This window comes from Camelus dromedarius, chromosome X, assembly GCF_036321535.1.
Source record: "Camelus dromedarius isolate mCamDro1 chromosome X, mCamDro1.pat, whole genome shotgun sequence".
NCBI classification, from domain to species: Eukaryota; Metazoa; Chordata; class Mammalia; order Artiodactyla; family Camelidae; genus Camelus; species Camelus dromedarius.
Window position 1 is genome coordinate 96,808,822 of NC_087472.1, and position 25,374 is coordinate 96,834,195.

Genomic DNA, 25,374 nt, shown 5'->3' on the forward strand with positions numbered 1-25,374 from the left:
TTTAAGGATGAAATGACATAATCCATGTGTAACACGTGGGATGTAGAAAGCACTCTATAATTATTGGCTTTCTTTTTTTTTCCCCATTAATTTGTGACTCTCAAAATGGATGCCTGCTACAGGTAAAGAATGACATTAAAGTTGATTCTCTCAATTTCTCCCTAGAACTAGGGCTGATTTATTCCATTTATTCATTGACTGTTCAGTGCCCACTGTGGGCCATGCCTGGAATGAGGCCCTGAGGATATAAAGATTATGGGACCCCGTCCCTGCCCTTGGGATGTTGACAGTCAAGGAGGGAAACATTTTTGTTCCGAGTGTTATGGCCAAAGCATGCATCATTCAATCAATCAGTCAGTCAGAGATCAAACTGTGGGTCAGCTGCTTTGAGGAGGGCCAGGTGTGTGGTCGAGAAAGCACATGTCTGTGGAGGCACAGACCGGGTTGACAGCCCCAACCCTCACTCCCTGTAGTGAATCCAAGTTGCTCAACCTCTCTCAGCCTCCATTTCCTCATCTTTAAAATGGGCTTGATTTAGTGGTGTGCCAAAGCCTGCTGCTACTGGCTTGGGAGAGCTTGTTAAATTTTCAGGAACTTTGCATTTTCCAGTTGTTAAAACCATTAGTAGTTTGAGATCAGCCTTGGTGGAAGTATTGGCACCCTGTTAATCAGCAGGTTCTACAGATCAAGGTTCCTCCCTAACCCCAGCTGTTTGGCCAGCACACCACGTGAACATGTTGGGGGGAGGCGAAACTTGACCTTTTACCCTCTTGGGGTTTTTAGCTGGGCCTGAGAATTTAATTAACATAGAACAGATTAACAGGAGAAAAGCATACAAATTGATTGACTGTTTTACATGACATGGGAACCCTCAGAAGGAAAAGACCCAAAGAAATGGCAAAATCTAAAAGCTTCTCTAACAGGTTGGACGAAGAGGGACGATTGTAGAAAAGTAACTGAAATATATGGGGAGGCTAAAGGCAGAGGAGGATTGTTTTAACAAGCTCTGTTTGTACAGAATTCTCTCGGACTTGACTCCCAGTTGACGAATGTTTCTTTTCTTCTGGTACACTGAAGGCATCTTTCACATGGGAATTTTCTCTCCTCTTTTGAGAAAAAAAAGGGGGAGGTTAGAATGTCCTTCTTGCATTTGCTGTTTTTCAAGTGCCTTTAGCTCAAAATAATCCTTATGCCAAAGTAGCATATTTTGGGGTGGCATATTCTGCCACCCTTCAAATACCCTACACTATGAAGATTGTTATGAAGATTAATGAAAATTGTTGTTATGGAGATTAATGAAATAACAAAATCACAGCATCTGGCACATAGTAGATGCTCAACATAGCATTACTGTATCACATAGAATATATTAATCATGTACATCCTGCACTTTCATATTCATAATCTTATTTAGTCCTTATAGCAGCTCTGAGGTAGTTTATTTTTAATCCCGTAAATGAAGTTTATTTTTATCCCCATAAATGAAGAAGAGCCAGGATCTAATTCAGTTTCCTTTGACTCCAAGTGGAGCATTCTTTCCACCAAACCCAAACTGCCCCTGGACCATGTTGCTCTGCAAACAAGGATCATTGTCATTGTAGATTTAGCTGTTTTGAAACCACTTTTATTGTTGTTATTGACTGGATGAAAGAAAGCAGTATAAGCACTGAGGTGGAAGAAGACAGGCCTGGCCCGCAGCTGGTAGAAGGCTGCCTGAGCTAAGCTGGAGGTGAATGCCACCACTCCCAGCCCCCCTTTAAAAGGCTCTGCCTGCCGTGCCCGTGTCATTATGAAAACAGAGAGCTGTGAACACTGCTTGCTCCCAGAAAATGTTGCTTCCCTGGAAACCTCTGAAGTTCAGAATTACCTTGCCATTGATGTCAAGTCTGGGGTAGGGAATGTACAAGATGAGCCTGGGACATTTTAAGAGCAAGGAAGTTAACAACGAAAGGCTTTTGGGGTCATGTCCCAAGGATTCTGAAGCCAACTTGAAGAAGCTCCCATTGGACAATTAGGGAAATCCAAGCTTCAATCAGAAAAATAATGGCAATAGATCAAGAGACATCGGAAAAAGTCCATGAGTTAATAAAGATACGTGAGGGGGGGAACCTAATTGGAAGATGCTGGGGAAGCCAATTCAGTGTTTTAAAACCTAGTAAATAAAAGGGCAGTCTCAAGCATTTATCTTGCCTTTGCTGGGTCAGCTGTACTTCATGGTAATGAAATACACGATTGGAGAAAGTTCTCTTTACAGAAGTATTTTAGGTAAGAAATGAAGAAGGAATGATAGAATATCACATTTTGAAACTCCTAATGAATCAGTGCACCTAGGTATTAATAGCAATGGCTGCTAGCATCACAAAAAAAGATAACCAGACATTATATGCGTCTTGATGGGAAAAAATATTATCTATGAAATATTGTTGCTGAAAAATCAAGCCTAAATCTGATCAAGTTGGGGCTCAATTGGTAAAAGTTTTACCTCTGACGCCTTTGGCCTTTTTTTAACCAAACAAAAGCAGACAGTATTGCTTTATGGTCTCAGCAATGTTTGTCAAACTCGAGTAACATGGACCCCTTTCAAAGGAAAGAATTCTTACAGAGCCCCAGTGGTGATTGAAATTATTCTTGTTGTATTATTTACTATAGACATACAAATAGATTTGAGCATTTTATGTTTGTGGCTCCTATACAACTGTAAATCATATACATTTATGAGTCAAATGCAAACAAAACTACTAAACTAATAAAATTCAAAGGGACAACACTGATTTAATGTGAGAGGAAGGTGTTTTGCTGAATGAAGTTGCTGCTTGCAAAGGAACATGGTACTGATGGCTGGGGTGGATGTTTTTGGTTTCAGCACTGTATGCCATTGGCTGACACAATTCTCCCACCATTTTTCTCTAAAAACTCTCCAGGAGATTCTCCTTCATGCAGTGTAATGTCACTTCACTTGGTCTTTGCTTGGCAAGAGCTTGTTGTTAATGACGTGGTGCCAAGGTGAGCAGCATAAACACAGACTGAAATGGTTGTACTAACAGTTATGACTAGGATTTGATTACAAGGTGATTATCTAGATCAGTGGCAGTGAAACCCGGCTTTACTTTGGAATGCATATTAAAATATAATTAAAATAAGAGCCTCTCAGGGTGGGGCATTAGGATTTCTTAAAAGCTTTCTAGGTGATTCTGGTGTGCAGCCAGTACTGAGAACTACTAATTTCAGTGATCCAGAAAACGCTTATGCAGTTGGCCCTCCATCTGTGAGCTCTGTATACGTGGATCCAACTAACCGTGGATGGAAAATATTCTGAAAAATCAATTCCAGAATCCCCGTTGGATACTTAGGGACAACTGTACTGATTATTCTTTGGAGTATAATCCAAAAGAAACACCAAATTCAGTCATTCTTAGAGAGAATATGAGGTCCTCTGAGAATATGGCAGTGAACTCTCAGGGGTTTGAGAAATTTGGTTTGGAGTTTGATTCCCAGGCCTAGTTGTGTGGCCTTAGGCAACTTAACCTCTCTGAAGGTTAGTTTCTCATTATAAAAAGAAACTAATAATAGTATCTACCTCACCGGATGTTTGTGAGAATTAGGTGACATAATAACTATACAAAACACTAAACAATGCCTAGTTCCTGGTGAATACTTAGTAAACGTTAGCTCTTATTAACTATTATGTTGATAACCACGTGGAAGGTACTAAAACTTTTGCTGAGCAGATGTGAGCCACAAGAAAGAAAGAGGTGATGGAGGAAGAGTGTGTTGGCAGAACCCTGTGAGGAAAGGCATTTGGTGGCCGTTGTTAGATGAGGCAACAGAGGCAATGTTGATGGGGGCGAGTGGCAGCTGGGTTCGGTAAGGGTGTGGGCCTATCAGCCAGAGCTGCGGGTGACAGCTGACTGGCATGAAGCCCAGACCCACGGCACAAAGAAAAGAGATGAGAACGAAGCACAGAGTCACCCTGAGATAACAGTCCAGAGGAAGAGATGATGAAGCAATGATACTGAGCAGCACCCTGTGGGCTCCCCCACCACAAACCCCTGCCTGTAGTTTATGGAAAAGCTGAAGTCTCCCAGGCCTCCTTGAGTCATAGATGAGTAGCCCAAGCAGTTGATTAGGACAAGCCTGCAGGCACTGGGGGATGGCGATGACTCTGACCCCCTGTCTCAACAATTAACTGAGATTTCCTTTTAAAACTTTCATGGCTGAACAGAATCTTTGGAGATGGTTTTTTGAGGGGGATGCTGGATCCACCAGATTGAAGGCATTCTGATTAAAAGCAACTTTCCATTTTTGTTATCAAGGCTGTTGCCCCCAGGATCATATCCCTGCCCCTCCCTCAAATAGAAACCAGTTACTCTTATCTAAGTCTCAGGAGGCAGCTGCAATGAGAAGAAACAAGAATTGGTGAGAACCAACGGAGCCCAAGATGGTGGAGGATTTGACTTCCAGTGGACCTTGAGCCTCATCCACTCATTGTAATGTATTAGCATGCTAAGTGACACACCCACCAGCGCCATGACAGTTGGCAATTGCCATGACAACAACCGGAAAAGCCCATACCAGGACTGAAAAGCCCATACAAGGGCTGATTGGCTCCATCACACCTGGAAGGAGGACATGATGGCAGAAGCCTCTCATAAAAGTCCACGTGGCCTGAGCCACAGCTGGAGCTGTCTCTGCCGGCCTTCTTGGCTGGCGACTCGTCGCTCAAGTGCTTTTCTTCTTTTCCTCTTTTGGAAAATAAAGCAACTTTTTCACTTTGTCCCTCTGCCTCTGCTGCTAAATCTTTCACAGCCAGCGGGAAGGACCCACACTTTGGTGGGCCTTCTAATTTAGGGGGTCTCAGTGTCCACTAACAGCAAGAAGACAAAGATAAGGCCAGTCAAGCTGGTAGAGTCCCAGGAGCAGACATGGCCGCCTGCGGACTCTGAACAGGAGCTAGGGTCTGGCTGGTAGGTGGTGGCTGGCTTCCCAGGGCCCTGCCAGCTCCCTCAGCTGCTCTGAGCAGCCACTTGTCTCAAGGAGCAATGCTAAGTGCCATCATTTAGGGCTTGCTGGGGACTCAGGACTGGGTAGAGTGGGTGTAAAGCATTAATAAATCATTAGGTTTCTTCTGAATTGTTGCTTCTGCATTTCTGTGAAAAAGACTCTTACTTTCTTTCCCTAGAAAGGCTGCCCCATGGAATCTAAGCAGTTGATGATCTTGGACTCTGGTTTGGACCATGACAGATGGTGCCTCTACTGTCAACCCTGTAATCAGATGTGTAGCAGGATGTCTCGTAAGTCTCTGTGTGGACAAACCCAGCTCCTTCCTGTTTTAATAGTATGAAAAATTTTGATTTTATAATTCTTTTAAGGGAGATAACTTAGTATATAACAGTTTAAAAAAACAACTACATAGAGAAAACCCCAAAATATCCTTATATAATAATTGAAAGTCCTTAGGCCTGAAGTACTATTCTTCCTAAATGATCATGTCAGGTATAATATTTTAGTAAAACAGTAATTTAAAAGTTATCTTTACAGAGGCATTACTTACATGTACCCCTCCCCATGGCCCCCTTTCCAGGTTTATCAGTGTTTATTATTTCCTTTCATATAATTTCCTCAGAACATGTTCTCTTGCCTGGTGATTTCAAGCTTTACAGATTTGTTTTATGGTTCAGTTTTTAAAGAGGTATCTTTATAAAAGAGTTGAACATTCAGTGGGCTGTTGCTGTGATGTTTTCGGTTCTAAATTTTTAACTTAAGGGACTTCTTTAAAGTAGATACAGAAACTTCATAAAAGCTTTGATGGCGGCAACACTGGGCCTTTAGAGCTAAGCTCTAAGAAGACTGTGAGAAAACAAAGAGTTACATTGTAACTCACTTGGTTAATCTAATTTATTCACATATTTAACCACAGTCAGCATGTAGTTGTTTTCCTCAAAGAGGCCCACTTTCCAAAACACAATTTTCAAAATGTCTTCTTTCCCCACAAAGCTCCTTCTGTTACTGTTAACTCTTTTTATGCCTGCCAGTGTTTCTCTCCTGTAGTTAGTTATTTGCCATCCTAGCAGGACCCTGGTTGAGAATGGACTCAGCCTGTTTTCATGACGTGCTCTCTAAGCCACCAGTAAATCCCAAAGCTCACCTGTTAAATACAGTCCAGGAACCCACTTGTTTATATGGCTACTCTCTAATTTAGGAAACCATAAAAGACACTGAAACCAAGGGCTGCAGGACGAAATCCCCCTTGGACTGAGAAGCCCAGTATTTATTTCCTGGAGAACACAGAAAAGAGTACTGCTTTTTAGTTATCTGATGACTTCTTTTGGAAAACAGTAATCTTGGAAATCACTGCAGTGGTATTAACTACCACTTTCATTATTGTGGGAATTAGTGGGTTTAGGAATTTAGGTCAGTGTTATGAGTAATAAAAGTTCACCTGTCTAAAACTGTCTCCTCTTCAAGCATCTTTAGGAGTTTCTTTTTCAGTCTTGGAGAAAGCTTTTATTCACTTCTTCTCCCCACCCCCCAGTTTTCACTCCTATTGTTTCTGGACATAGAAGCCCGTTGTGTTAATGCAGTACCAAATTTCCGATTGGTACCTGTGTCCAACTCCAGCCTTTCTTTTAGTTTACAAATTTCCTATACAAATGTGGAATTTTTGTTGCTGCCCGATTAGCAGTTTCCCTCCAGAATAGTATTTTGTGTGGGATGAGGTTGTTGTGGGCAAGATGTTTTTCCCCCCAATTTCCAGTGTTTCAGAATCCCATTTCCACCTCTTTCACTCGTAAAAGAAATAAGCTTTTTCATTGTGGGCCTTAGTTTCTAAGCTCCTGCAAATTCTGTTGGATTAAGTGTACAATGTCCTCAATGTAAAGTTATATTTTACATGTTGCTACATATATAACTTTGGGATTCAGCTGGCTTCTTTCTAGACTTTCAGAGTACCAGCACAGCACAGCTCCTGACCATAAGGCACTTTAAATTGGGTTAAAAACTCTTAAAATAATTTTAAAGTTATGTTTCCTGCCCATTTTTATTTTGCACTCAACAGAGAGAAGTGTCTAAAAAATAAGGGATTAGTAAAAAGGCTTACACCAAACAATTAAATCAAAGGGTAGTTTATTAAAAAAGAATCAAAACAGAAACTCTAAGTACCAGTGTGTACATTGTACACATTTAAATGACTCACAAGAATGAAGTTTTTTCATAGACATTATCATACCACCTTGTTGTTTATCAAAAGATGTTCAAGAGAAATCTGACTCCAACCTGCATACAGGATTGCCATCTTAAACAGACCTTATTTCAAACATGCAACAACGCCACTGGTAATAAAGCTTTGGAATGGGTGCTCATTCTATTATTTCACTACGAATAGGATAGAAAGCAGAATAAGTTGAGAATTTAATCTAAAATAGAATGGAAGCTGTCATTGTCTACACCAGCACTCCTCACTCCTCTGCTGCCATTTTTAACAAGTACTCCTTGTCGATCTTGAAGAGTCTCCATCCCTCTTCGCTGGACAGATCAGAAGCACCTCTTCTTTTGTAGAAGTTGATAGATGGTTCATTCCACTCCGCTACCAAGAAGTGCATGCTGCTGCAGCGACATTTCATCGCAACCTGGTACACGGGAGAGTAAAACACAAACTCAGTGACATTTCACCTGCTTTTCAAGACCCAATTTTGATTCAGTCATTCAGATTATCCATTACCCCTTGCAAATCTAGAAACCAAAAAACCTAGACGTACCTGGCTTAGATTCTTCAGAATTTCTGATCCTATGCCAAAGCCTAAAGGAAAAAGAAGTACCATTTTAAAAGTCATTTTAAAGCACTTCAAGCCCTGATTTCTCTTTAGAGCAGCTACCCCGCCAGAACTCAACCATACCTCTGTAATCACTCATCACGAAGAAGTCCTCAAGATACAACAGTTTGCCAATCCATGGGTCATAGGTAAAATAGTACATGGCAAAACCAACAATGCTGTGTCCTGTAATAAGAGTATCACACGCGTTATGGATGAAAGACAATCTGTCAAAGTTGTAGCTGCAAAATCAGAAGCCTATCATAAGTTTTTAAAAATATACATGCATGTATTATACAAATAAGCTACTGGACTGAACTGTCTTGACTTTTATGCTAGTGCAGTCCAGGTCACTGTTGGATGATCTCGCTGTTCTTAGAAAATGTATTTGCAAAAAGCACATATTAGAGCTAGCTGAAGCCAGGCTAAAACCGTAGACTGGCCACTCTGCAATCTGTTGGATCTCACACTCAGGAAGTGAGAATGCTTTCATTACTTGCCAGAGAGAAAGTGCTATGGTCTTAAACTAAACACACACATTATTCACATCCTATTGATATACTGGTATGTTGACTTGGGAATAAGTCAGGTTTACACGGCAGTTCAGAATAGTAAGTATTTGTAGTTTAGAAACTCTGCTTCCTTAAGGTCAGGACATCAGGCCAAAAGTACAATGTTTAATTTCAGAACTTGCCTTCCAATTCACACATTTTCAATTTGCTCTTCTCAGTTTTTAAACTGGAAGCAGCAGAGGTATCCAGGTATGATGTAACATCCACATACCTCTAGAAAGTACCTCATCCCTTATGTTTTCTGCTCATTTTTTCCAGCTTGAGGAAATGACCTCAGAAAAAAAACTTAAGCGCCCTTCCCCCCGCCAACTTCCCCTTTTAGCTCTGTCTTCTGACCAGTCAACAAGGACCAGCAAGGAAAAAAGAAAACACACAAAAACAAAAAAAGGAAGAAAGAAAGAAAAAAAAGCATCTGACTCCCTTTTAATGGGTGTCTGTAATTCCAATTGGAGGCAAAGGTTTCAAATTAAACTTTCTAGCCATTTTATAGTCCTTTGCAAACAGGAAGCGAGTACAATGGAGCTTCTGATCTACCGTGTTTTAAGTGTGTGATAGTAGGGCCTTACCTCATTTATCATGATCATCTACTTTATTGTGTAAAGGATCTTTTAGTTACCTCCCCGCCCATCCATGTACACGGAAGGGCCATGTACATGGCGAAGCTAGAGACTGTAACCTGAAGATTGGGACAAATTAAAGAAAAAAATGTGATTTAACACAAATACAAAAAAGGTTACGTTAGGGTCAAATAAGAACCATTTATGAAACTGAATTACAACAAACGACTTTATGCCTAATTTTTCCGGGTCTCCACAGCATTCTGATACTTACTTAATCAGCTCAAATTCTTGAGGGTCTCCACAGCGCTGATACTTAAATAGCTCTTTTAACCCGCCCTAATATTAAGTGCAGCACATTTATTTTTTTTTCCCTCAGTAGTTGGAACACTGGCTGGCTATTTTTCTGGCCAACTTCTCAGTAGGTAACTCGAGCCTGTGTTGCCAGTGGTTCTACACAGCAGACACTACGTCTTACACAACACTTGGTCTCTCCAGCTTCTGGAAGTGGGGGGCAATTACCTTCCGGAGTCAGGTTCTCCTTGGGCACTTCTGCAACCAGGCAGTGGTAGAAAGGGTGCTCTCCGAAACCATCCTCTAGCAGATCTGAAAGAAGGGGCAACAGGGACAGTGTTGGCCTCGGTCAAGGTGGAAGGCACCGGACGCTCGTCGCCCGCCCCGCCACTGACGCGTTACCTTTTTCAGTTAATATTACTTGTTCTTCCATGTATTCGTATTTAGCCAATTCCTGGGGCGATGCACATAGAAGAAAGGGAAAAAGCAGAAAAGTAAGTGAGGCCCCGACCGGGCCAGCTCAGAGGGAATGGGGTGGGCGAGGCGGCGATTCCTTCTCGGAGTCTCCGGCCGGGGCGGGGGAAGGAGGGCGGAGAAAGCGGAACCTGCCGGAGACAAGGACCTCATCCCCTGACTCCCGCCCCGGGAGGATCCCGTGCCTCCCGCTACCTTAATCAGCCGCAGGATGTCACTGCAGTCGGCGGCGGTGGCCGGGCGGATCACGAATTTAGCCATTTTCGTCTTTTGCTTTTCTTCCCTTTGCGGACCAGGCCCCTGTACTTGAACAGCAGGAGGAGGTGGTTCCTCATTCGTCTCCCGGGAGCGTCCTCTTTCCAGTCAGGATGGCACCATGACCCGACGAACCTCGGCAAGCAACGTAACAACAACAGCAGACTGCGACTAGAGCCGCGCCGTCCAGCGTCCGGGCTCTGCTTTTTAGCGTGAAGTAGCCCCGCCTCCGGCCTTGAGGCGGAGGCGCCTCATCCAATGAGGCCGCGACCGCCCCCACTTCCGGGCGCCTCCCTCTCTTCCGGGCGCGGGTGTGAACCCTGCCCGCGCGGGCGGGGGCACGGGCGGCGGGGCGGGGCGGGGCGGGCCGGGCCGGGCCGGGGCGGGGGCGGGGGCGCGGGCGCGGGCGCGGGCGGCGAGGCACGCGGCGGGGCTTTCTAGCGGCGCCCTCTAGCGGAGCCTGGCGGAGCCTTCCCGAAAGCCCGACCTCGGAAACTACGCGTCCCTTTGTAACCTTTGCAAAAGGAAGAGAGGGGTTCCTCTTTTGGTCTTGGACCGGTGACTTTGCTGTTTCTTCCTTGGCTGGCTAGGGAGGGAAATTTAGAAGACCTGGCCTTGGGCGATGGGAGGATTAGGGGATTAGAGTAGCGGTTCTCATAGGGTGGCCTGGGGGGCCCTGTGGGTCCCAAGAGCCTTTCTGAGAGTCTCCGTCAAAATCAGTTTCATAGCAATAGTAGGATGTCATTTGCCTTTCTTACTGTCGCTGGAATTTTCCAGAGGAGACTTGATGTCTGATGACGTCATCAGTCTCATGACTAAAGGAATGTGTGCTTGTATGTTCTTGTGTTTTTCTAGAATTTCCTAAGGTAAGCTATTTGGATTCCTCAATAATTTTTTCCCCTTCGACTGGTAATTTTTAGAGTTAACATAATGTTTTCTTTCTTTCTTCCTTCCTTCTTGTTCTTTCTTGAATCTCTGACCTTCCTTGTGAAAATACTTTTCTTCTGCCTGGGGTACCCTCCTTTAATACTTCTCTTGGTGAAGGTCAGCTTTTGTAAAATTTTCTGTTTTGCTTTTCCAAATATGTCTCTAATTCATCTTAAAATTCTGGAAGGATTTGTTTTGCTGCTCAGAGAATTTGAGGTTGGAAGTTTTTTCTTTCAGTATATCAGTGACAACCTGTCTTCCGGCTTCCATTGCTGTTGAAAGTTGTGGTCCCTACTTGCTCCATCCACTGTGCTTCTCTTTTTTCCTTTTTGTTTTGAAATAATTACAGATTTCCAGGATATGTGATGACATCATTGCTCTGGTGACTAAACGAATGTGTGCTTGTGTGCTCTCATGTTTTCTAGAAGTTTCGAAGGCAAGCTTTTTGAATTCTTCAATAATTTTTCAGTGTCCTGAGAGCAAAATGTTTGAGAACAGTTGGATTCGAGTATAGCTATTCCTGGAATGTACCCAGGGAAGAAGTATTCAAGCCTCTTGAAGGTAGTTTTTCTTTTACAGCCCACCTTCCCAGACAGAGCCTCCGAGGGCCCTGCTTTGGCTGCCCTGCCTGGGTTCCAGGATGAGCCAAAGAGAAAGCATAAAAGGGGCCTGCAGTGTTTTCAGTTTGTAGGTTGGACTGTTACCAAATGACCCACGCTAACATTCAACAAGTAATTCTCTATTTTTGCTTGAAATATCCTGTATGTAGAAAAGAGAGCAAAAATAGTTTCTCTGTTACCCTTCCCACCCTCTGGGGATTTCATGCATCGTGAGTCACCGTGAGAGGTTATGAAATGTCTTTCTCAAAAATCTTTTAAAATAGCTTTGATTCTCATCTGCCTGAGCTACTTCAGGTAGTGTCTTTCCTGACACTATGACACATGGGTGACCATGCATAGGCCCTTCCCTCCTGCTTTGGTCTAACTTGTGGGTGGACCCAGGAGAGCTTGTTACAGAGTCACTGCTAAACAGTCAGTTAGAGCTTCATGACTAAGCACTAATGACAGCTGCCTCCTTGAGGCAAAAACAAGGCCATTTTCAGTATGAACTGCTTGGTTTTTGAGACTAATGGTCGACTCATTGAAACACATTATCATTTGTTTCTATTTATTCTGTTTTTCCAATTTAAATTCACTTTGCCACTGTGACACGGATAGCCTATTCTGAAAAACAGGTGACTAAAAAAAAAAAAAGCTCATTGTGATTGTGCATGTGTAGAAACTTAGAACCGTAAGAAACGTGAATTTTCTTCATGGCTGTGAATCAAGTTAGGCTTTTCCATCGTCAGGAATAGGTACTTGCCAGGAACAACCAACATTATCCCCTCTTGATACTGGAGTTTATATTTAAAACCACATTAAAAGGGATTAACTGCCTAGCATTTGGAAACCTTAATTTGGTTAATGAGTCAACACATCAACAACTATTTACTAACTATTGTGCTAGATACTTGGGGGTTATAAAGGAGGACTAAGCTTTGAAACCAGCCCCCAGGGCATACAGTTTACTTTAGAGATGTGTTTGTAATTTACTATAACAGAATTTAGTATTTGTGAGAAAGAGAATTCCCATAACAGAAGAGGTCTGGGTAGGGGGAGAGTAGGAGGAAAGGAAATGGCCAAGGTGCATTGTGGGTGTTTTACATTCATTGTCTCGTTTAATATCAGCTGTCTTGTGAAATAGCTCTTGTTAGCTCCATCTTACAACTGAGAAAACCAGAGGCTCGGAGGGCTATGAATTTGCCATGGCCAGGAAGTGGCAGAGCTAGGAAAGAAGGAATTCTGTTGATTTCTGGCCAAAGTGAAGCTGTCCAACCTGCCCTATTAAACTGTTATGGAAGGTGCCATCATTTTTTTTTTCTGTTTGTAAAAATAATGCATATTGATTAAGAAAATTGGAGTAATGCAGAAATGAAACAGTTAATACCTGTAAGTACTTTGATTTCCTTTGTCTTTTTTTCTAAGTACATATACATATAGGGCTGATATTCAGTTGGTATATACAGTGCAGTGGATTAAAAATGTCCACAAATTCCTTGCAGCTCTTCTCACCAAGAGGTAGAGTCTATTTCTCTACTCCTTGAATTTGGACTGGCTTTGTGCATTGCCTTGACCAATATAATACAGTGCAAGTGTTGCTGTACAACTTCAACCAAGACCTCAAGAGATCTTAAAGATTTTGCTTATGCCTTCTTGGAGCACTGCTGTGCCATATGAAGAAGCTTGAGCCAGCCTCCAGGAGTCCAGTTGACAGCCAGCACCAACTGCCAGGTGCGTAAGTGAGGCCATCTTGGACCATTCAGTCCCAATTGAGCTGTCAGATGACTGCAGGCACACAAGAGACTAGCTGATCACAGCCCATGTTGTCAACCCATAGAACTGAGACCCAATAGAAAGGTGGTTTTAAGCTGTTAAATTTTAAGGTTGTTTGTTACACAGCAAAGGTTAACTGAAACCAGTTGGCCATTTGGGTTATTTACACCTGACTTCCATTCTGATTGGTTGTGTTGTCCATTCTGACTGGTCTGTGCTTTGCTGTACCCATTTAAAAGTATTTAAAAAATCACCTGTGTGGGGTGTATGTGTGTAATAACAACAAATTGGTTTCGTGTATCTATAATGTCTATCCTGCAGAATAGTGTAGTGGCAGCTTTGGACTTAGATACTCCCCGTCTGTGTGACTGTGTCAGTTAACCTTGTTAAGTCACTATTTCTTATAAATGACAAGTTTCTTATGTATAGCACAGGGAACTGTATTCAGTATCTTGTGGTAACCTACAATGAAAAAGGCTGAAAACAAATACATGTATGACTGAGACATTATGCTGTACACCAGATATTGACACAGCATTGTAAACTGACTATACTTCAATTAAAAAGTCACCATTTCTTCATCTGTAATGAGTAAATAATAATAGTATCCTTCATATGAAGTAACGTATATTAAGTACCCAGCATAGCCCCTGGCATAATCGTTAACATTATTATTATTAATAGCATATTTTCCCATGTTGCTATCTAAATTAAATATATATATATACATATATATATAATGGCTCCTTTGAGTTCCACTTGTGCAATTTATTCTGTTGTTGAAGATTCAGGGTTTTTTTCAATGATACATAATGCTTTGAAGAACATCTTTCTCCCCAAGTTTTTACCCAGGTTTCTAATTGTTTCCTTAGATAGATTCCTAGAAGTAAAATTACTAGATGAGCAGAGATATAATTTTGTTGATCTGGAGCGAGAGAAACACCCTGGGGCTCACTACATGAAAGTGTAATTTGAGATGAGTCTCCAGATGTGCTTGCTCTAGCTTGAATTATCTAAGTTTTGATAATGTGATAACATCTGTGTTCCACAGGTTGTAATTCTTGGGATGGACTAGAGGTTGGGTCTTTCTCAGGGAGTGGTTTTCTTGCCACATGTGAGTGATAGCCTATGAGAATGATCAATAAATAAATACAACCAGCCCTCTCCTCTCCTTTTCTCTTCCCTTCTCTTTCCTTTTCCTTTCCTTTCTTTTTGAGAAAATGTAATTTAAGGCATGGAAAGCTGTTTCATCATTAGGGGTGGACCATCAAAAATGTAAGACTTCTAAATGTAAAATATTACAAGATTTGAGGCTGCAATTAAAAGAGGCCAGTAAGCAATACGTAAAGTATTAATCAGGCCTCTTGTTTGCAAGTGGTGGTACCCAGTTCTATCCTGCTTAGGCAAGAGGGGAATTCACTGCTCACTGCAGGAAGCACAGGTATGACAGGAACCAGGACCTTGTGGTACATCTGAAATATATGTTGAGAGAGAGAAAAGATTGTACTAGACAGCTATTTGTTTCCCAGAACAGCATTTTCTGCTTTTGAAAAATTACTTTCCCTCTATATCCAACTAAGTAGTTATCCGTAGTCAGGGGGCTGCCAATCAGAACCTGGCACTCCTTTGGTCAATATTGTGACCCAAGCCATGACAATCAGAATTTTTTCTCATTGACACCAAGAAAGTCCTTTCCTTTCTGCTGTTCCATCTGGGAAGTTGTGGAAGTCTGAGACAGTGACTTTGACCTGCCAGAAAAGACTGACCACCTTTGGGTTTCTGGTTCTGCACAGCTGCAGCAGAGATGGCCTGTATCCTCCCAACTACCACTGTTGCCTACTTTTGACCTTCTCACCTTCCCCTCTCCCCAAACCACCACCATTACACATACCTGTGAGAAAAAAGGGAGCCAAATGGTCATAAAGTCCCCTTTCCACTTACCACAGAAAGAAGTGGGGATAAGAAGCTTCCTAGCCAGGGATGGAGATTGGGGGTGGTAAATGCCGAAATAAGAGTGATCATATTTTAATTCCCAGGAATGTGCCCAGCTGTGCTCATTTCTGACCCTTACCACAAAGAATGTCTATAGCAAACTAAAGAGTGAAAAGCTGTATTGGTAGACTGGAGCAGAGACATTCTTCTGTTGTCAGGAGTCATCTCAAGCCACCCCTGTCTATTTAGAAGATGAAATCTATTTGCTATCCTAGCCTGAATCCATCCCAGGCTGTTACTCTTACAATCCCTGGGGGCTCTTGCTGAGGATCATAAAAAATTGTGGTGGAGGGACCACTGAGACCTTTGGTTGAAGTTTAAGAGATGTGACCATGCCTCCTTTCTTCCTGTCTAGTGCCCCTTGTGAGGAGGTTAGAACATTGGCAGTTGTACTAAGTCCACAGAGATTGCCCTCTGGAAACCAGGCATAGAGGCTGAGTGACTTTTAAGAAAGACATGGATATATTCCAAGGCTAAGAGTGGTCTTGTTGGTCCAAGAGCCTTTGCTGTCTACCACGAACACTTTCTATCTCAAGATTCTATAACAGAAAGGTAGTTATTTCAAACCCAATTGTATCATAGCACCCCTTTTGTATTAGTTATCTATTGCCACAAAACAAATTACCACAAACTTAGTGGCTTAAATTACATGCATTTATTATTACAGTTTCTGTGGTTCGGGAGTTCAGACATGGCTTAGCTGGGTCTTTTACTCAAGGTGTCAGCCAGGCTTCATTCTCGTGTGGAGGTGTGGCCAAGGAAGAATCCACTTGCAAGCTCAAGTTGTTAGCATTGGCAGAATTTATTTCCTTGACTGAAAGCCTTGGCTTCTTAATGACTGTTGGTTGTGGCCACCCATGGTTTCTGGAAGCTGCCTGCAGTTTCTTGTCATGTGGTCTTACCTATTATGGCTGTTTACTTCATCAAGCCAGCAAGGAGAGTGTCTGGAATAGTCTGCTAGCAAGATAGAGTCATTTTTTTTTCTGAAAAAAAAAAAAAAAAAAAAGAAAACGACGTAACAAAATTTACGATCTTAGCCATTTTGACGTGTACAGTACAGTAGTGTTAGCTATACGCATATTGTTGTATAACAGATCTCTGGAACTTTTTCATCTTGTAAAACTGAAACTCTGTGCCCATGGAACAACTCCCTTTCCCCTTCCCCCAGCCCTCTGGTAACCACCATTCTAATTTCTGTCTCTAGGAGTTGGACTACTTTAGATACCTCATATAAGTGGAATCATATGGTATCATTTTGTGACTGACTTATTTCACTTAGCATAATGTCCTCAAGGTTTATCCATACTGTAGCCTGTGAAAAAATTTCCTTCTCTTTCAAGGCTGAATAATATTCCATTTTATGTGTATACCAGATTTCTTTATCTATTCATCCATTGATGGACATTTAGGTTTCTTATACCTCTTGACTATGGTGAATAATGGTGTAATGAATATAGGTGTGCAAATCTCTCTTCAAGATCCTGTTTTTAATTCTTTTGGGTATGTACCCAGACGTGAGATTTCTGGGTCATATGATAGTTCTATATTTAATTTTTTGAGGAACCTCCATACTGTTTTCCATTGAGTCTGCCCCATTTTACATTCCCACCAACAGTGCACAAGGGTTCTTTTTTCTCCACATCTGTACTTGCACTTGTTATTTTCTAGTTGGTTTTTTTTTTTGATAGCAGTCATACTAACAAGTGTGAGGTGATACCTCATTGTGATTTTGATTTGCATTTCTCTGATTATTAGTGATATTGAGCATTTTTTCATGTGCTTGTTGGCCTTTTTTTTTTGAAAAAATATATATTAAAGTCCTTTGCCCATTTAAAAATCAGGTTATTTGTTTTGTTGTTGTTGTTGTTGACCTGTAGGAGTTCTTTTCTGTACTTTGGATATTAACTTCTTAACTGATATGTGGTTTGCAAATACTCTCTCCCATTCAATAGGTTGCCTTTTTCACTCTGTTGATTGTTTCCTCTGATGTGCAGATGCATTCCCATTTGTTATTTTTTGCTTTTGTTGCCTGGCAAGAGAGAGTTTTACATAATGTAACATAATCATGGGAGTGATATCTTATCACCCTCACCATATTCTCTTAGTTAAAAGGGAGTCACAGATCTTGACACAAAGGTGTAAACACCAGGAGGCAGGATCATGGGGCCACTTTGGAGTCTATCTGCATTTAAATGGCAATAATAACCTGCTTCTTGTTCAACATTTAACAAACATTCGTTAAGGTCTGTTTTCCTCCCAAGCATTGTACTTGAGGAGTGCTGAAATAAATATGGCATAGTTTGCGCCCTCCAGAGACTTAACAGTTAAACATTACAGGCCCTTATTGTTCTAGTTATAGTTGGAAGGGATCTAGCCTTCTGGAGAAAAAGGACAGGAACAATCAAAACTGAGGGGCAGATACACAATTTGTCATCCCTTCAGGGTGACCTACCTCCTCCAGGCAGCCCTCCCTCTCTCCCCTTGTGAAGTCATGTGCAAAGGGAACACTCCTGCCCATCACTCAGCTCAGGGATCAAGGCTCTAACTCCTCATAAATGATTGGGAAATCTGAAAAGTGCAGTTAGCCATCCTGAGACCTCCTGAAGTATCAGCTCTTTGAATCTGGGCATGGCAGTTACTCAATAAGATCATAGGAAATAATTGCCTGTTAGTGCACAAAGTGTAAGACACCCCCTCTTTTCCCTATGCCTCCTGGGTCCACGCAATAGATTTTAAAGTTCAGAATCCAGTTTACCAATCCTTGTACCATTCATAAACTGGCAATTAAATGTTAACAGTGAATTTGGGAAAATAGAGGATACTTCAAAGAAGGAAACGCAAGGGAGTGAACTCCACCCAAATCAGCAGCCTCTGTTTGTCCTGAGGAACAAGGAACAGACCCACTTTCCGGCCCTGGTATGAGTGGATGTTGGGCATATTCTGCTGGAGACAACAGAGGTTATTACCTGAGAACTCATTCAGGAGGTAGAGGATGTGGGAATGAGTCATGCCTTTTGGGGTGATGATAGAAGGAGAAGCGTGCAAGAAGATCAAAAGGTGACCCAGGGCCATAGGGTTGGGAGAACTGTAATACATTTTAAGTCTCCTTAAAAGATTAATTATAGGAGGGTGCTATAGGAGAGGAAGAAATGAGATAGATGTGCAGTAGCATTTCTTAGTGCCTACTATGAGTGGTATGTCTTGCTTGGCATTTTACAGATGTGATTTCATTTAGTCTTAGTTTTCTTGTATTATTACTTATTTTTAACATATATCCTGCTTTGTTATCGAAATTCTGTTGAATTAAAAAGATATTTGTTGTTATACTAAAAAAAAGGGTTAATTATACATTTCCATTCCAGAGCTTCAGGGAACACCGGGAATAAAATCAGCAATTTAAATAAAATTGGCCTGGATGAATATAATTTGGAAGAACAGGGTTTTTTTCTGTCTTTAAAGCCCTCCAACCTCTATTGTTGAGATGTCTGTCATCATAGAAGCATAGAGTATTAGCGATTCTCTAGTCCAAATTCCTTATTTAATAACTAAGAAAACTGAAGCCCAGAGAGGGTAAAGTACTTGTCCAAAGTCACACAGCTGAAAGTGGCAGAGTCAGAAATACAGCTGGGGTCTCCTGACCATTAGTCAAGACATCTTTTACTACACCACTGTGTAATTATAGTCCTCACAGATCTTCTGGCCAAAAAGGAAAATTAAAAAACAGACATTGTATCAAATACTATCCTAAGGCTGGAGCTCAGGTAAAAAACTGTAAATATTCAACACATTTGGTCCACATCTCACAAATTAAGTTTCACTAGTGTATGCCTTGTTTTATTACAGAAAAGAATGCTTGCTCTTGACAGTTCCAGTCTCCCCAATTTCTTCCTCTTCCTGAGCCTTCTTTCTCTGCCTTGCACCCCTGACCCCCATCCCAAGAACGGGACTGATAAGTAGGACTCTGCAATAGGAATCAGGAATGCCTACTGAGACAACTATAAACAATTAGCTTCCTAGGAGATCCCCCACACCCTAGGAGGCTGCAGGAAGCTGCCCCCATCCAGACTCCTTCACAGGAGGATTCCAGAGGCTGTAAGGACTCTCTGCTCATGGAGGAGTCCTCTATGAACATCTAGTCAGTGAACCTGGGGCATCACCATACCATCCTTCTTTCTGAGATGAGCACTGTCCCACTACTTTGAAAGTGGTCCACAGTTCTTCATTTATATTCTTCCCTCATAGGTAGAATGCACACTTATCATCTGGCAAGAAGAGTGGGTTTTCCCATTCAAGCAAGTGACTTAGAGAATGCCAGCCTGTTGGCTTGAAGCCAAAGGGTAATTGACTCAGAAAATACTTTTTGGAGGGTGGAGCTGAGTGCACTTGTGTGGCAGAAAAAGCAGGGACTTTTGAGGCCAGGCAGGCCTAGATGCAAAGCCAGCACTGTCAGTTACCAGCTGTGTGATTTTGGACAAGGTTCTTGCAGCTCATTGTGCTTATATGTCGGATAGAGTTAACCTTCTCCTAGGGTTGTGAATATTAAATACTGTTGTAAAGTCCTTTGTAAAGTGCCTAGAATATAGTATGAGCCCTCTAAATGTTTATTCCTTTCTGTCTTCTTGTGAAATAAAGATTATAAGAGTTTTTGGATTAGGAAGAATAATTGTTAATGGTCCAATGGGGAGAGAGAAGGATTTGTCCCTAAACCTGTTTTCTTCCTGCCCTTACACAGAATCATTCGCTTATTCATTGACCTTTGTCACAAAGCTTTACGTCTCTCATGAATAATAAATGTGCGATGATTCTGTTAATGTTTGCCAACCCAAGAGGCCTGCTCCAGTATCATAGAATCAGGAATCATCACAGAGGCTGGGTAATCAGTATTGTAATCCCTATTGCACTCTGCCTGGAGTTTTTTATCTGCCGAGCCAGACATCATGTGGACAATCCAATCCAGAGCACATCATCTAGGATAAATTATTTACAATCCTGTCTCCCTTTAGAAATGGACCTCATCTGTGACCTAATTAACATTCCAACTATAAACTACATGTGGAGACTCTTTTTTGAAGAAGCAGGCTTAGTGAAAATAGGAGAACATGTTGAAAAGGCATTATGCAGAACATAATAATTCACACAACTTTTTCTCCCTTCTCTCTTTTACTGGTATTTGACCATTATACGAACTAGAGGGAAATTATGCAGGTATATAGTGCTTAGAATCTGGGCAGGACAGCAGATAGAACAATGTCCCAAACTTTCTTTCAGTACCTAGTCTGAAGCCATGGTAAAAACAAAAAGCTACTGAAGAGCTGTAAATAGTGGTTAAGCACTCTTCATTTACCTTCAGTAATATATAACAATGTAACACAATTTACAATTTTATAATTCTCCTACTCAACTTTCAGAATGTTCCAAATTTGTTGAAAACTACAAACATATCCAAGAATCTCAGCGAATGCCAAGCAGCATAAACACAAAGAGAACCACATCAAGCCACTGCAGAATCAAATTTCTCAAAACTATTGATACAGAGAAAATCTTAAAGTTGATATTCATCACCGGTTCTTCATCAAAAACAATGCAAACCAGAAGATGGTGGAACATCTTTAAAGCATTGGAAGAAAAACACTGTCAACCCAGAATCCATTGATAATGTCCTTCAAAGATGAAGGCAAAATGAAGACATTTCAGATATGCTGAAGCCAAGAGCATTCATTGCTAGTGAACTTGTACCACAAGAAATGCTAAAGGAAGTTCTTCAGGATGAAGGAAGATGATATCAGATATACATAAGAATCTATGCAAAGGAATGAAGAGTACCAGAAATGGTAAGTCTGTGGGTAATATGAAAAACATTTTTCTTGTTTTTAATGTCTTTAAAAGATAATTAACTGCTTAAAGTAAGAATGACAACAGTATATTATGGGATTGATAACATTTGTAGAAGTAGAATGTATGAGCACAAAGAATGGGGGAGACGGGATGGAAGTATATTGTTATAAGATTCCTTCATTATATGTTAAATGTTATAACATTTAAAGGTAGACTGTGAGAAGTTAAAGATGCATATTGTAAAGCCTAGAGCAATCACTAAAATTTAAAGGTACAGCCAATAAGTCAATAGAGGAGATAAAATGGTTTCATAAAAAATAGTCCAAGGGAAGATAGGAAAGGAGGGGAAAAGGAATAAAGAACAACAACAACAAAAAGGAATAAAGAACAGGTGGGACAAGCAGAAGTGTAGGACTACTGTTGTTTCTGATATGCCTATCAGGTAAGAAATCACCAGTGGAAACTCCCCAAACAACTTATATTTACCTCTCAAAATTGGAATGAGCTGAAGAATTAGTAAGTAAACATGATATCCAGACTCTCACAAATGGAATTAAATAGTTTTTGTTGATGATAACATCAGTTATATTCTAATTCATTCAGCATTGAAGTCAGTTCTGTTTATCGTGATAAAAGAGATAATTTTGGTTCAGAAATGCACAACTTAGATTCTAAAGAAGTAACAGATCAGGCAAATGAGTGTTGAGAAAGGAGACCTGAGGTACTCAATGCTCTCACGTTTAGGATGGTTGCATGACTTGAGTGTGGCATTAGAAATGAGTGAATTAGGATAGCCTCTGAAAGTGAAACTTAAAACCAAGCAGAGATATGCAAACTGTATCCATTCCAGGCCAGTTAATATTTGGCTATAAACTGATTGAATGTATTAAGATAACTAAATAGAGAAAATATATCTTATAACAAACTTGATCATTGTATCAGTTAGGAATGCTTTTGACTACAGCTAACAGAATAACCTACTTATAGTAGCCTAAACCATAAAAACTTAAAAGAAACTCAATTAGAAACCTGGAGATAGTCAGTTCCAGGGCTAGTTCAGCCATTAATCATGTTATCAAGGACCTGGGCTTTTAAAACCCTTCCGCTCTGCCAGTCATCCTCAACTCATCTCATGAATGTAAAAGGGCTGTGATAGCTCCAAGCATCATGTCCTCACATCAGCATCCTAAGCAGGGGAGGAAAGGTTGTGGGCAAACATCTTTCTTCTACTGAGGCTCTGTCTTTTTATCTGGGAAGCAAATCTTTCCCAGAATACCCCAGATGTCTTCCCTTTATGTCTTACAGGACAGTACTGGGTAATGTGGCGGCAAGGGAGGCTGGGTCAGTGAGTATTTGGCAAAGGGGAACAGAGATGATATGTTTGGCCAAGACAAATTGTGCTTCTTTCTTTGAGGTTGGGCACATTGCTGCCCAGAACAAAATTGGGATTCTGTTAGCAAGGAATTAGAAGGGAATGCCTATAGGGTAGGCAACTGAAGGTGTCTACTAGGAGCAGTCATGGATGCATAGGAAAAGAATCTCAGAGACCAAAAGTAGCACCATTCGCTCTGGCACTGTGCTGAAACAAGAATACCCTGATGCAAGAACTCCAAGTTGAATCATGAGATGGGTCTTTGCATATTATAGAAATGAATACGTCAGTCTCTCCTTATTCATTCATTCATTTCACAGATTTTTATTGAGTTAGGTGTTGTTATAGTCTCTGGAATTTTAGTCATGGAAAAATCAGACAAAAATTTTTGCCCTCATGGCGCTTACTTTCTAATCAATGTGTCCTAGCTAAATGCAACCGATTCCATGATCATCAGTAAATTTTCTGATTATTACTGGATTTCTCATGGTCACTAGGCAGTCCCACATTTCATTGTGAGCTAAGAATTTGAGATTCTTATTTCATTTATCAGTCTCTTGGTTGATGTGAGTCTTCCTAAGGACACAGAGTCACCTCTAGTGAAGTGACAAATCAAGTTCCTGACTTGCGTATCTGCGGGCCAGTACCTGAACCATGGTAAATTCAACAAGGTGTTTCAACCCTGTGAGCAATTGTGGCAGACAGAGAGACTCACAGCTTTCTCCAATTAATACCCCAATAGTGCATGTTTCTCCTATTTGGAATGTTTAGACTTACTCATATGTGTGAAAGGGATACAAGAAATAAATATTAAATGATAAGCTTTTAAATCTATCAAAAAAGGAGTACTGACCTTAAAACTGTGATTTGTACAATGTATTATGAACTGATTGGATTCAAATTCCTCCTCAGAGGATTCAAGCTTAAAAAAATGTCCTATTGATGAACATTTAGATTGTTTCCCTTTTCCCCCATCATTTCAAACAATGCTATTATGAAATATTCTTGTATATATCCTTGAGTACAGGAACAGTAATTTGTAGGGTATTTGCCTAGAACTGGAATGCTGGGCCAAAGGGTACATGCAGGTTCAACTTTACAAAACAGAGCCAAATTTTTCTCCAAAGTGATTCTGCCAATTCACAACTTCTCCTAGCAGTGAATGAGAATTCTCAGTGCTCTCTATCGTTACCAACAGTTGGTAATTTCACTTCTTGGTTTTTGCTTATCTGATGGGTATGAAATGATGTTTTATTGTGGTTTGAATTTGATTAATGTGATATTGATGTTTTCAACAGTATGTTTATTGGCCATATATTGTTTCTTCTACTTGAATTGCCACTTCATGACGTTTATCCACTTTTGGTTGGTTTCTTTATCTTTTCTTACTCATTTGTAGTAACCCTTTTATATAATTTATTATTCCAGTTCCACATCCCTCTTTTTTTATTATTGTTGCAGACATGTACCACATCTGTGGCTAGGATTTTTGTTGTTGTTGTTAATAGTGTCTTTGGCTATATGCAAGTTTTTCAATTTAAAGCAGTCAGATTTATCAATCCATTTTGAACTAAGACTATGTTATTAGGTGCAAGTTTAGAATTTTTATATTTTCATGGTGAATTTTTCCTATTCTCATGTTTGTGCCTCTTTATCTTTATAGTGCTTTTAAATTTAATTTTCTGATGAAATATACACAGCTAACACACCTTTATTTTTTTAAATATTTACCTGATATGTCTTTTCTCCTAATCTTGACTTTTGACAGGCCAGCAGGAATGGTCCACCCCAGTTGCAGAAAATAAGGGCCCTGTAGCCCCAGTGTCAGCTTGCATCTGGTTTTGAATTTCATGCTTGTTACTGTCCCCTTATCACTTACTGCTTCCATGGTGGACAGGACTAAAGGTGGGATAAGGATGATATGTATGTAAGGATCTAGCCAATAAATGAGGCAGACTCAGATCCACCTGAAAGGATCAAATGAAATAGTAGTAAGTTCTGCATCTATTTTTGTGAAAACACAGTGGCAAGAAGTAGAAAGGAAGTTTCCTTATTCCCTGGCTTGAGATAGAAAAGAATCCTAGATTAGGAAAATTGACATTCAGAGATACGGTTCTGAAATGACAAATTTCAAAACATTTTGTTTACAGTATGTTGAGGAGCCATTTGATGATAACCCATTGATTAAGTTAGAATCATGTGTCATTACTTTATAATAAAGTAAAAATTAACTGTAGAATACATTTGTCCGCGTGAGGAAAGAAACCAGAAAAGGAGAAATATTGGCTGAAGGCCTGGAAAATGCTGAATATGTACATGACAGGGGAACTTGAGGATTACGATTTGAGGCCTCGTGATCATCTAGTTTTCTAGATGACTTCTCATGCCCAGTTTGGTTTCTCTGACTCTGCAGAATCCTCTGATTCCCACAGCAATTGCTATTATACATGGTTGGGAGCATGAGTCTACTTCCCCAGATGGACCTGCATCAGTTTTCAGGGCAAGTCTGGGGTATAAGACTATGCCCTCTGCTGGAGGAAACCACTCACTGCGGGTCTGGTAATAGTTGGGAAATCCTTGCTAGCCTTTTTGATTTGGGGGAAGTTACTTAATGCCTCTAAACCCCGATTTTCCTTATCTATAAAATGGGAATAATATGAATACTGATCTCCTATGGTTGTTGTGAGGATTAAAGAAGGTAATTGAGCAATAAGGGCTTAATAATTAATATTATCCCTACTACTATTCTCTCTTTGTTCAACAAATATTGATTATACATTTTCAACATTTTAGGCACTTAAATAAGTACTCAAAACTTGGTGGCTATCATACTGCTCTTTAGTCATTTTGCCAATCCATTTTATTATATGATTACAAGGTATCAGGCACGAATGCCAGGTGTAGGAGCCACAGCAG

The 25,374-nt window shown here is 40.7% G+C and overlaps 2 protein-coding genes across 3 annotated transcripts in view; one reads left to right on the forward strand and one right to left on the reverse strand.

The window, feature by feature from the left end:
* Nucleotides 1–7,105: 7,105 nt before the first annotated feature.
* On the reverse strand, nt 7,106–10,183 carry SAT1 (spermidine/spermine N1-acetyltransferase 1). Its single transcript, XM_010997629.3, has 6 exons — nt 9,901–10,183; nt 9,634–9,685; nt 9,460–9,543; nt 7,893–7,994; nt 7,755–7,795; nt 7,106–7,625 (listed from the first exon to the last, which is right to left on the reverse strand). The coding sequence occupies exons 1-6, from the start codon at nt 9,964–9,966 to the stop codon at nt 7,455–7,457; spliced, it is 516 nt and encodes a 171-aa protein (XP_010995931.1). The 5' UTR covers nt 9,967–10,183; the 3' UTR covers nt 7,106–7,454.
* An 875-nt stretch (nt 10,184–11,058) lies between these two features.
* Nucleotides 11,059–25,374, forward strand: part of ACOT9 (acyl-CoA thioesterase 9) — a 52,070-nt gene continuing 37,754 nt past the window's right edge. For both annotated transcript variants that reach the window (XM_064483322.1, XM_031445708.2), the window contains exons 1-3: nt 11,059–11,448; nt 12,989–13,217; nt 20,660–21,082. The gene's annotated coding sequence lies outside the window, so the exon portion shown is untranslated. The remainder of the gene's footprint in view (nt 11,449–12,988; nt 13,218–20,659; nt 21,083–25,374) is intronic.

Bases quoted from the DNA above. Each gene is read 5' to 3' on its own strand.
- SAT1 (XM_010997629.3), bottom strand. From the start codon at position 9,966: ATGGCTAAATTCGTGATCCGCCCGGCCACCGCCGCCGACTGCAGTGAC. The intron at 9,686-9,900 runs GTAGCGGGAGGC...GCATCGCCCCAG, and splicing joins ACATCCTGCGGCTGATTAAG to GAATTGGCTAAATACGAATA. The intron at 7,796-7,892 runs GTATGGTTGAGT...TTTTTCCTTTAG, and splicing joins CGTGATGAGTGATTACAGAG to GCTTTGGCATAGGATCAGAA.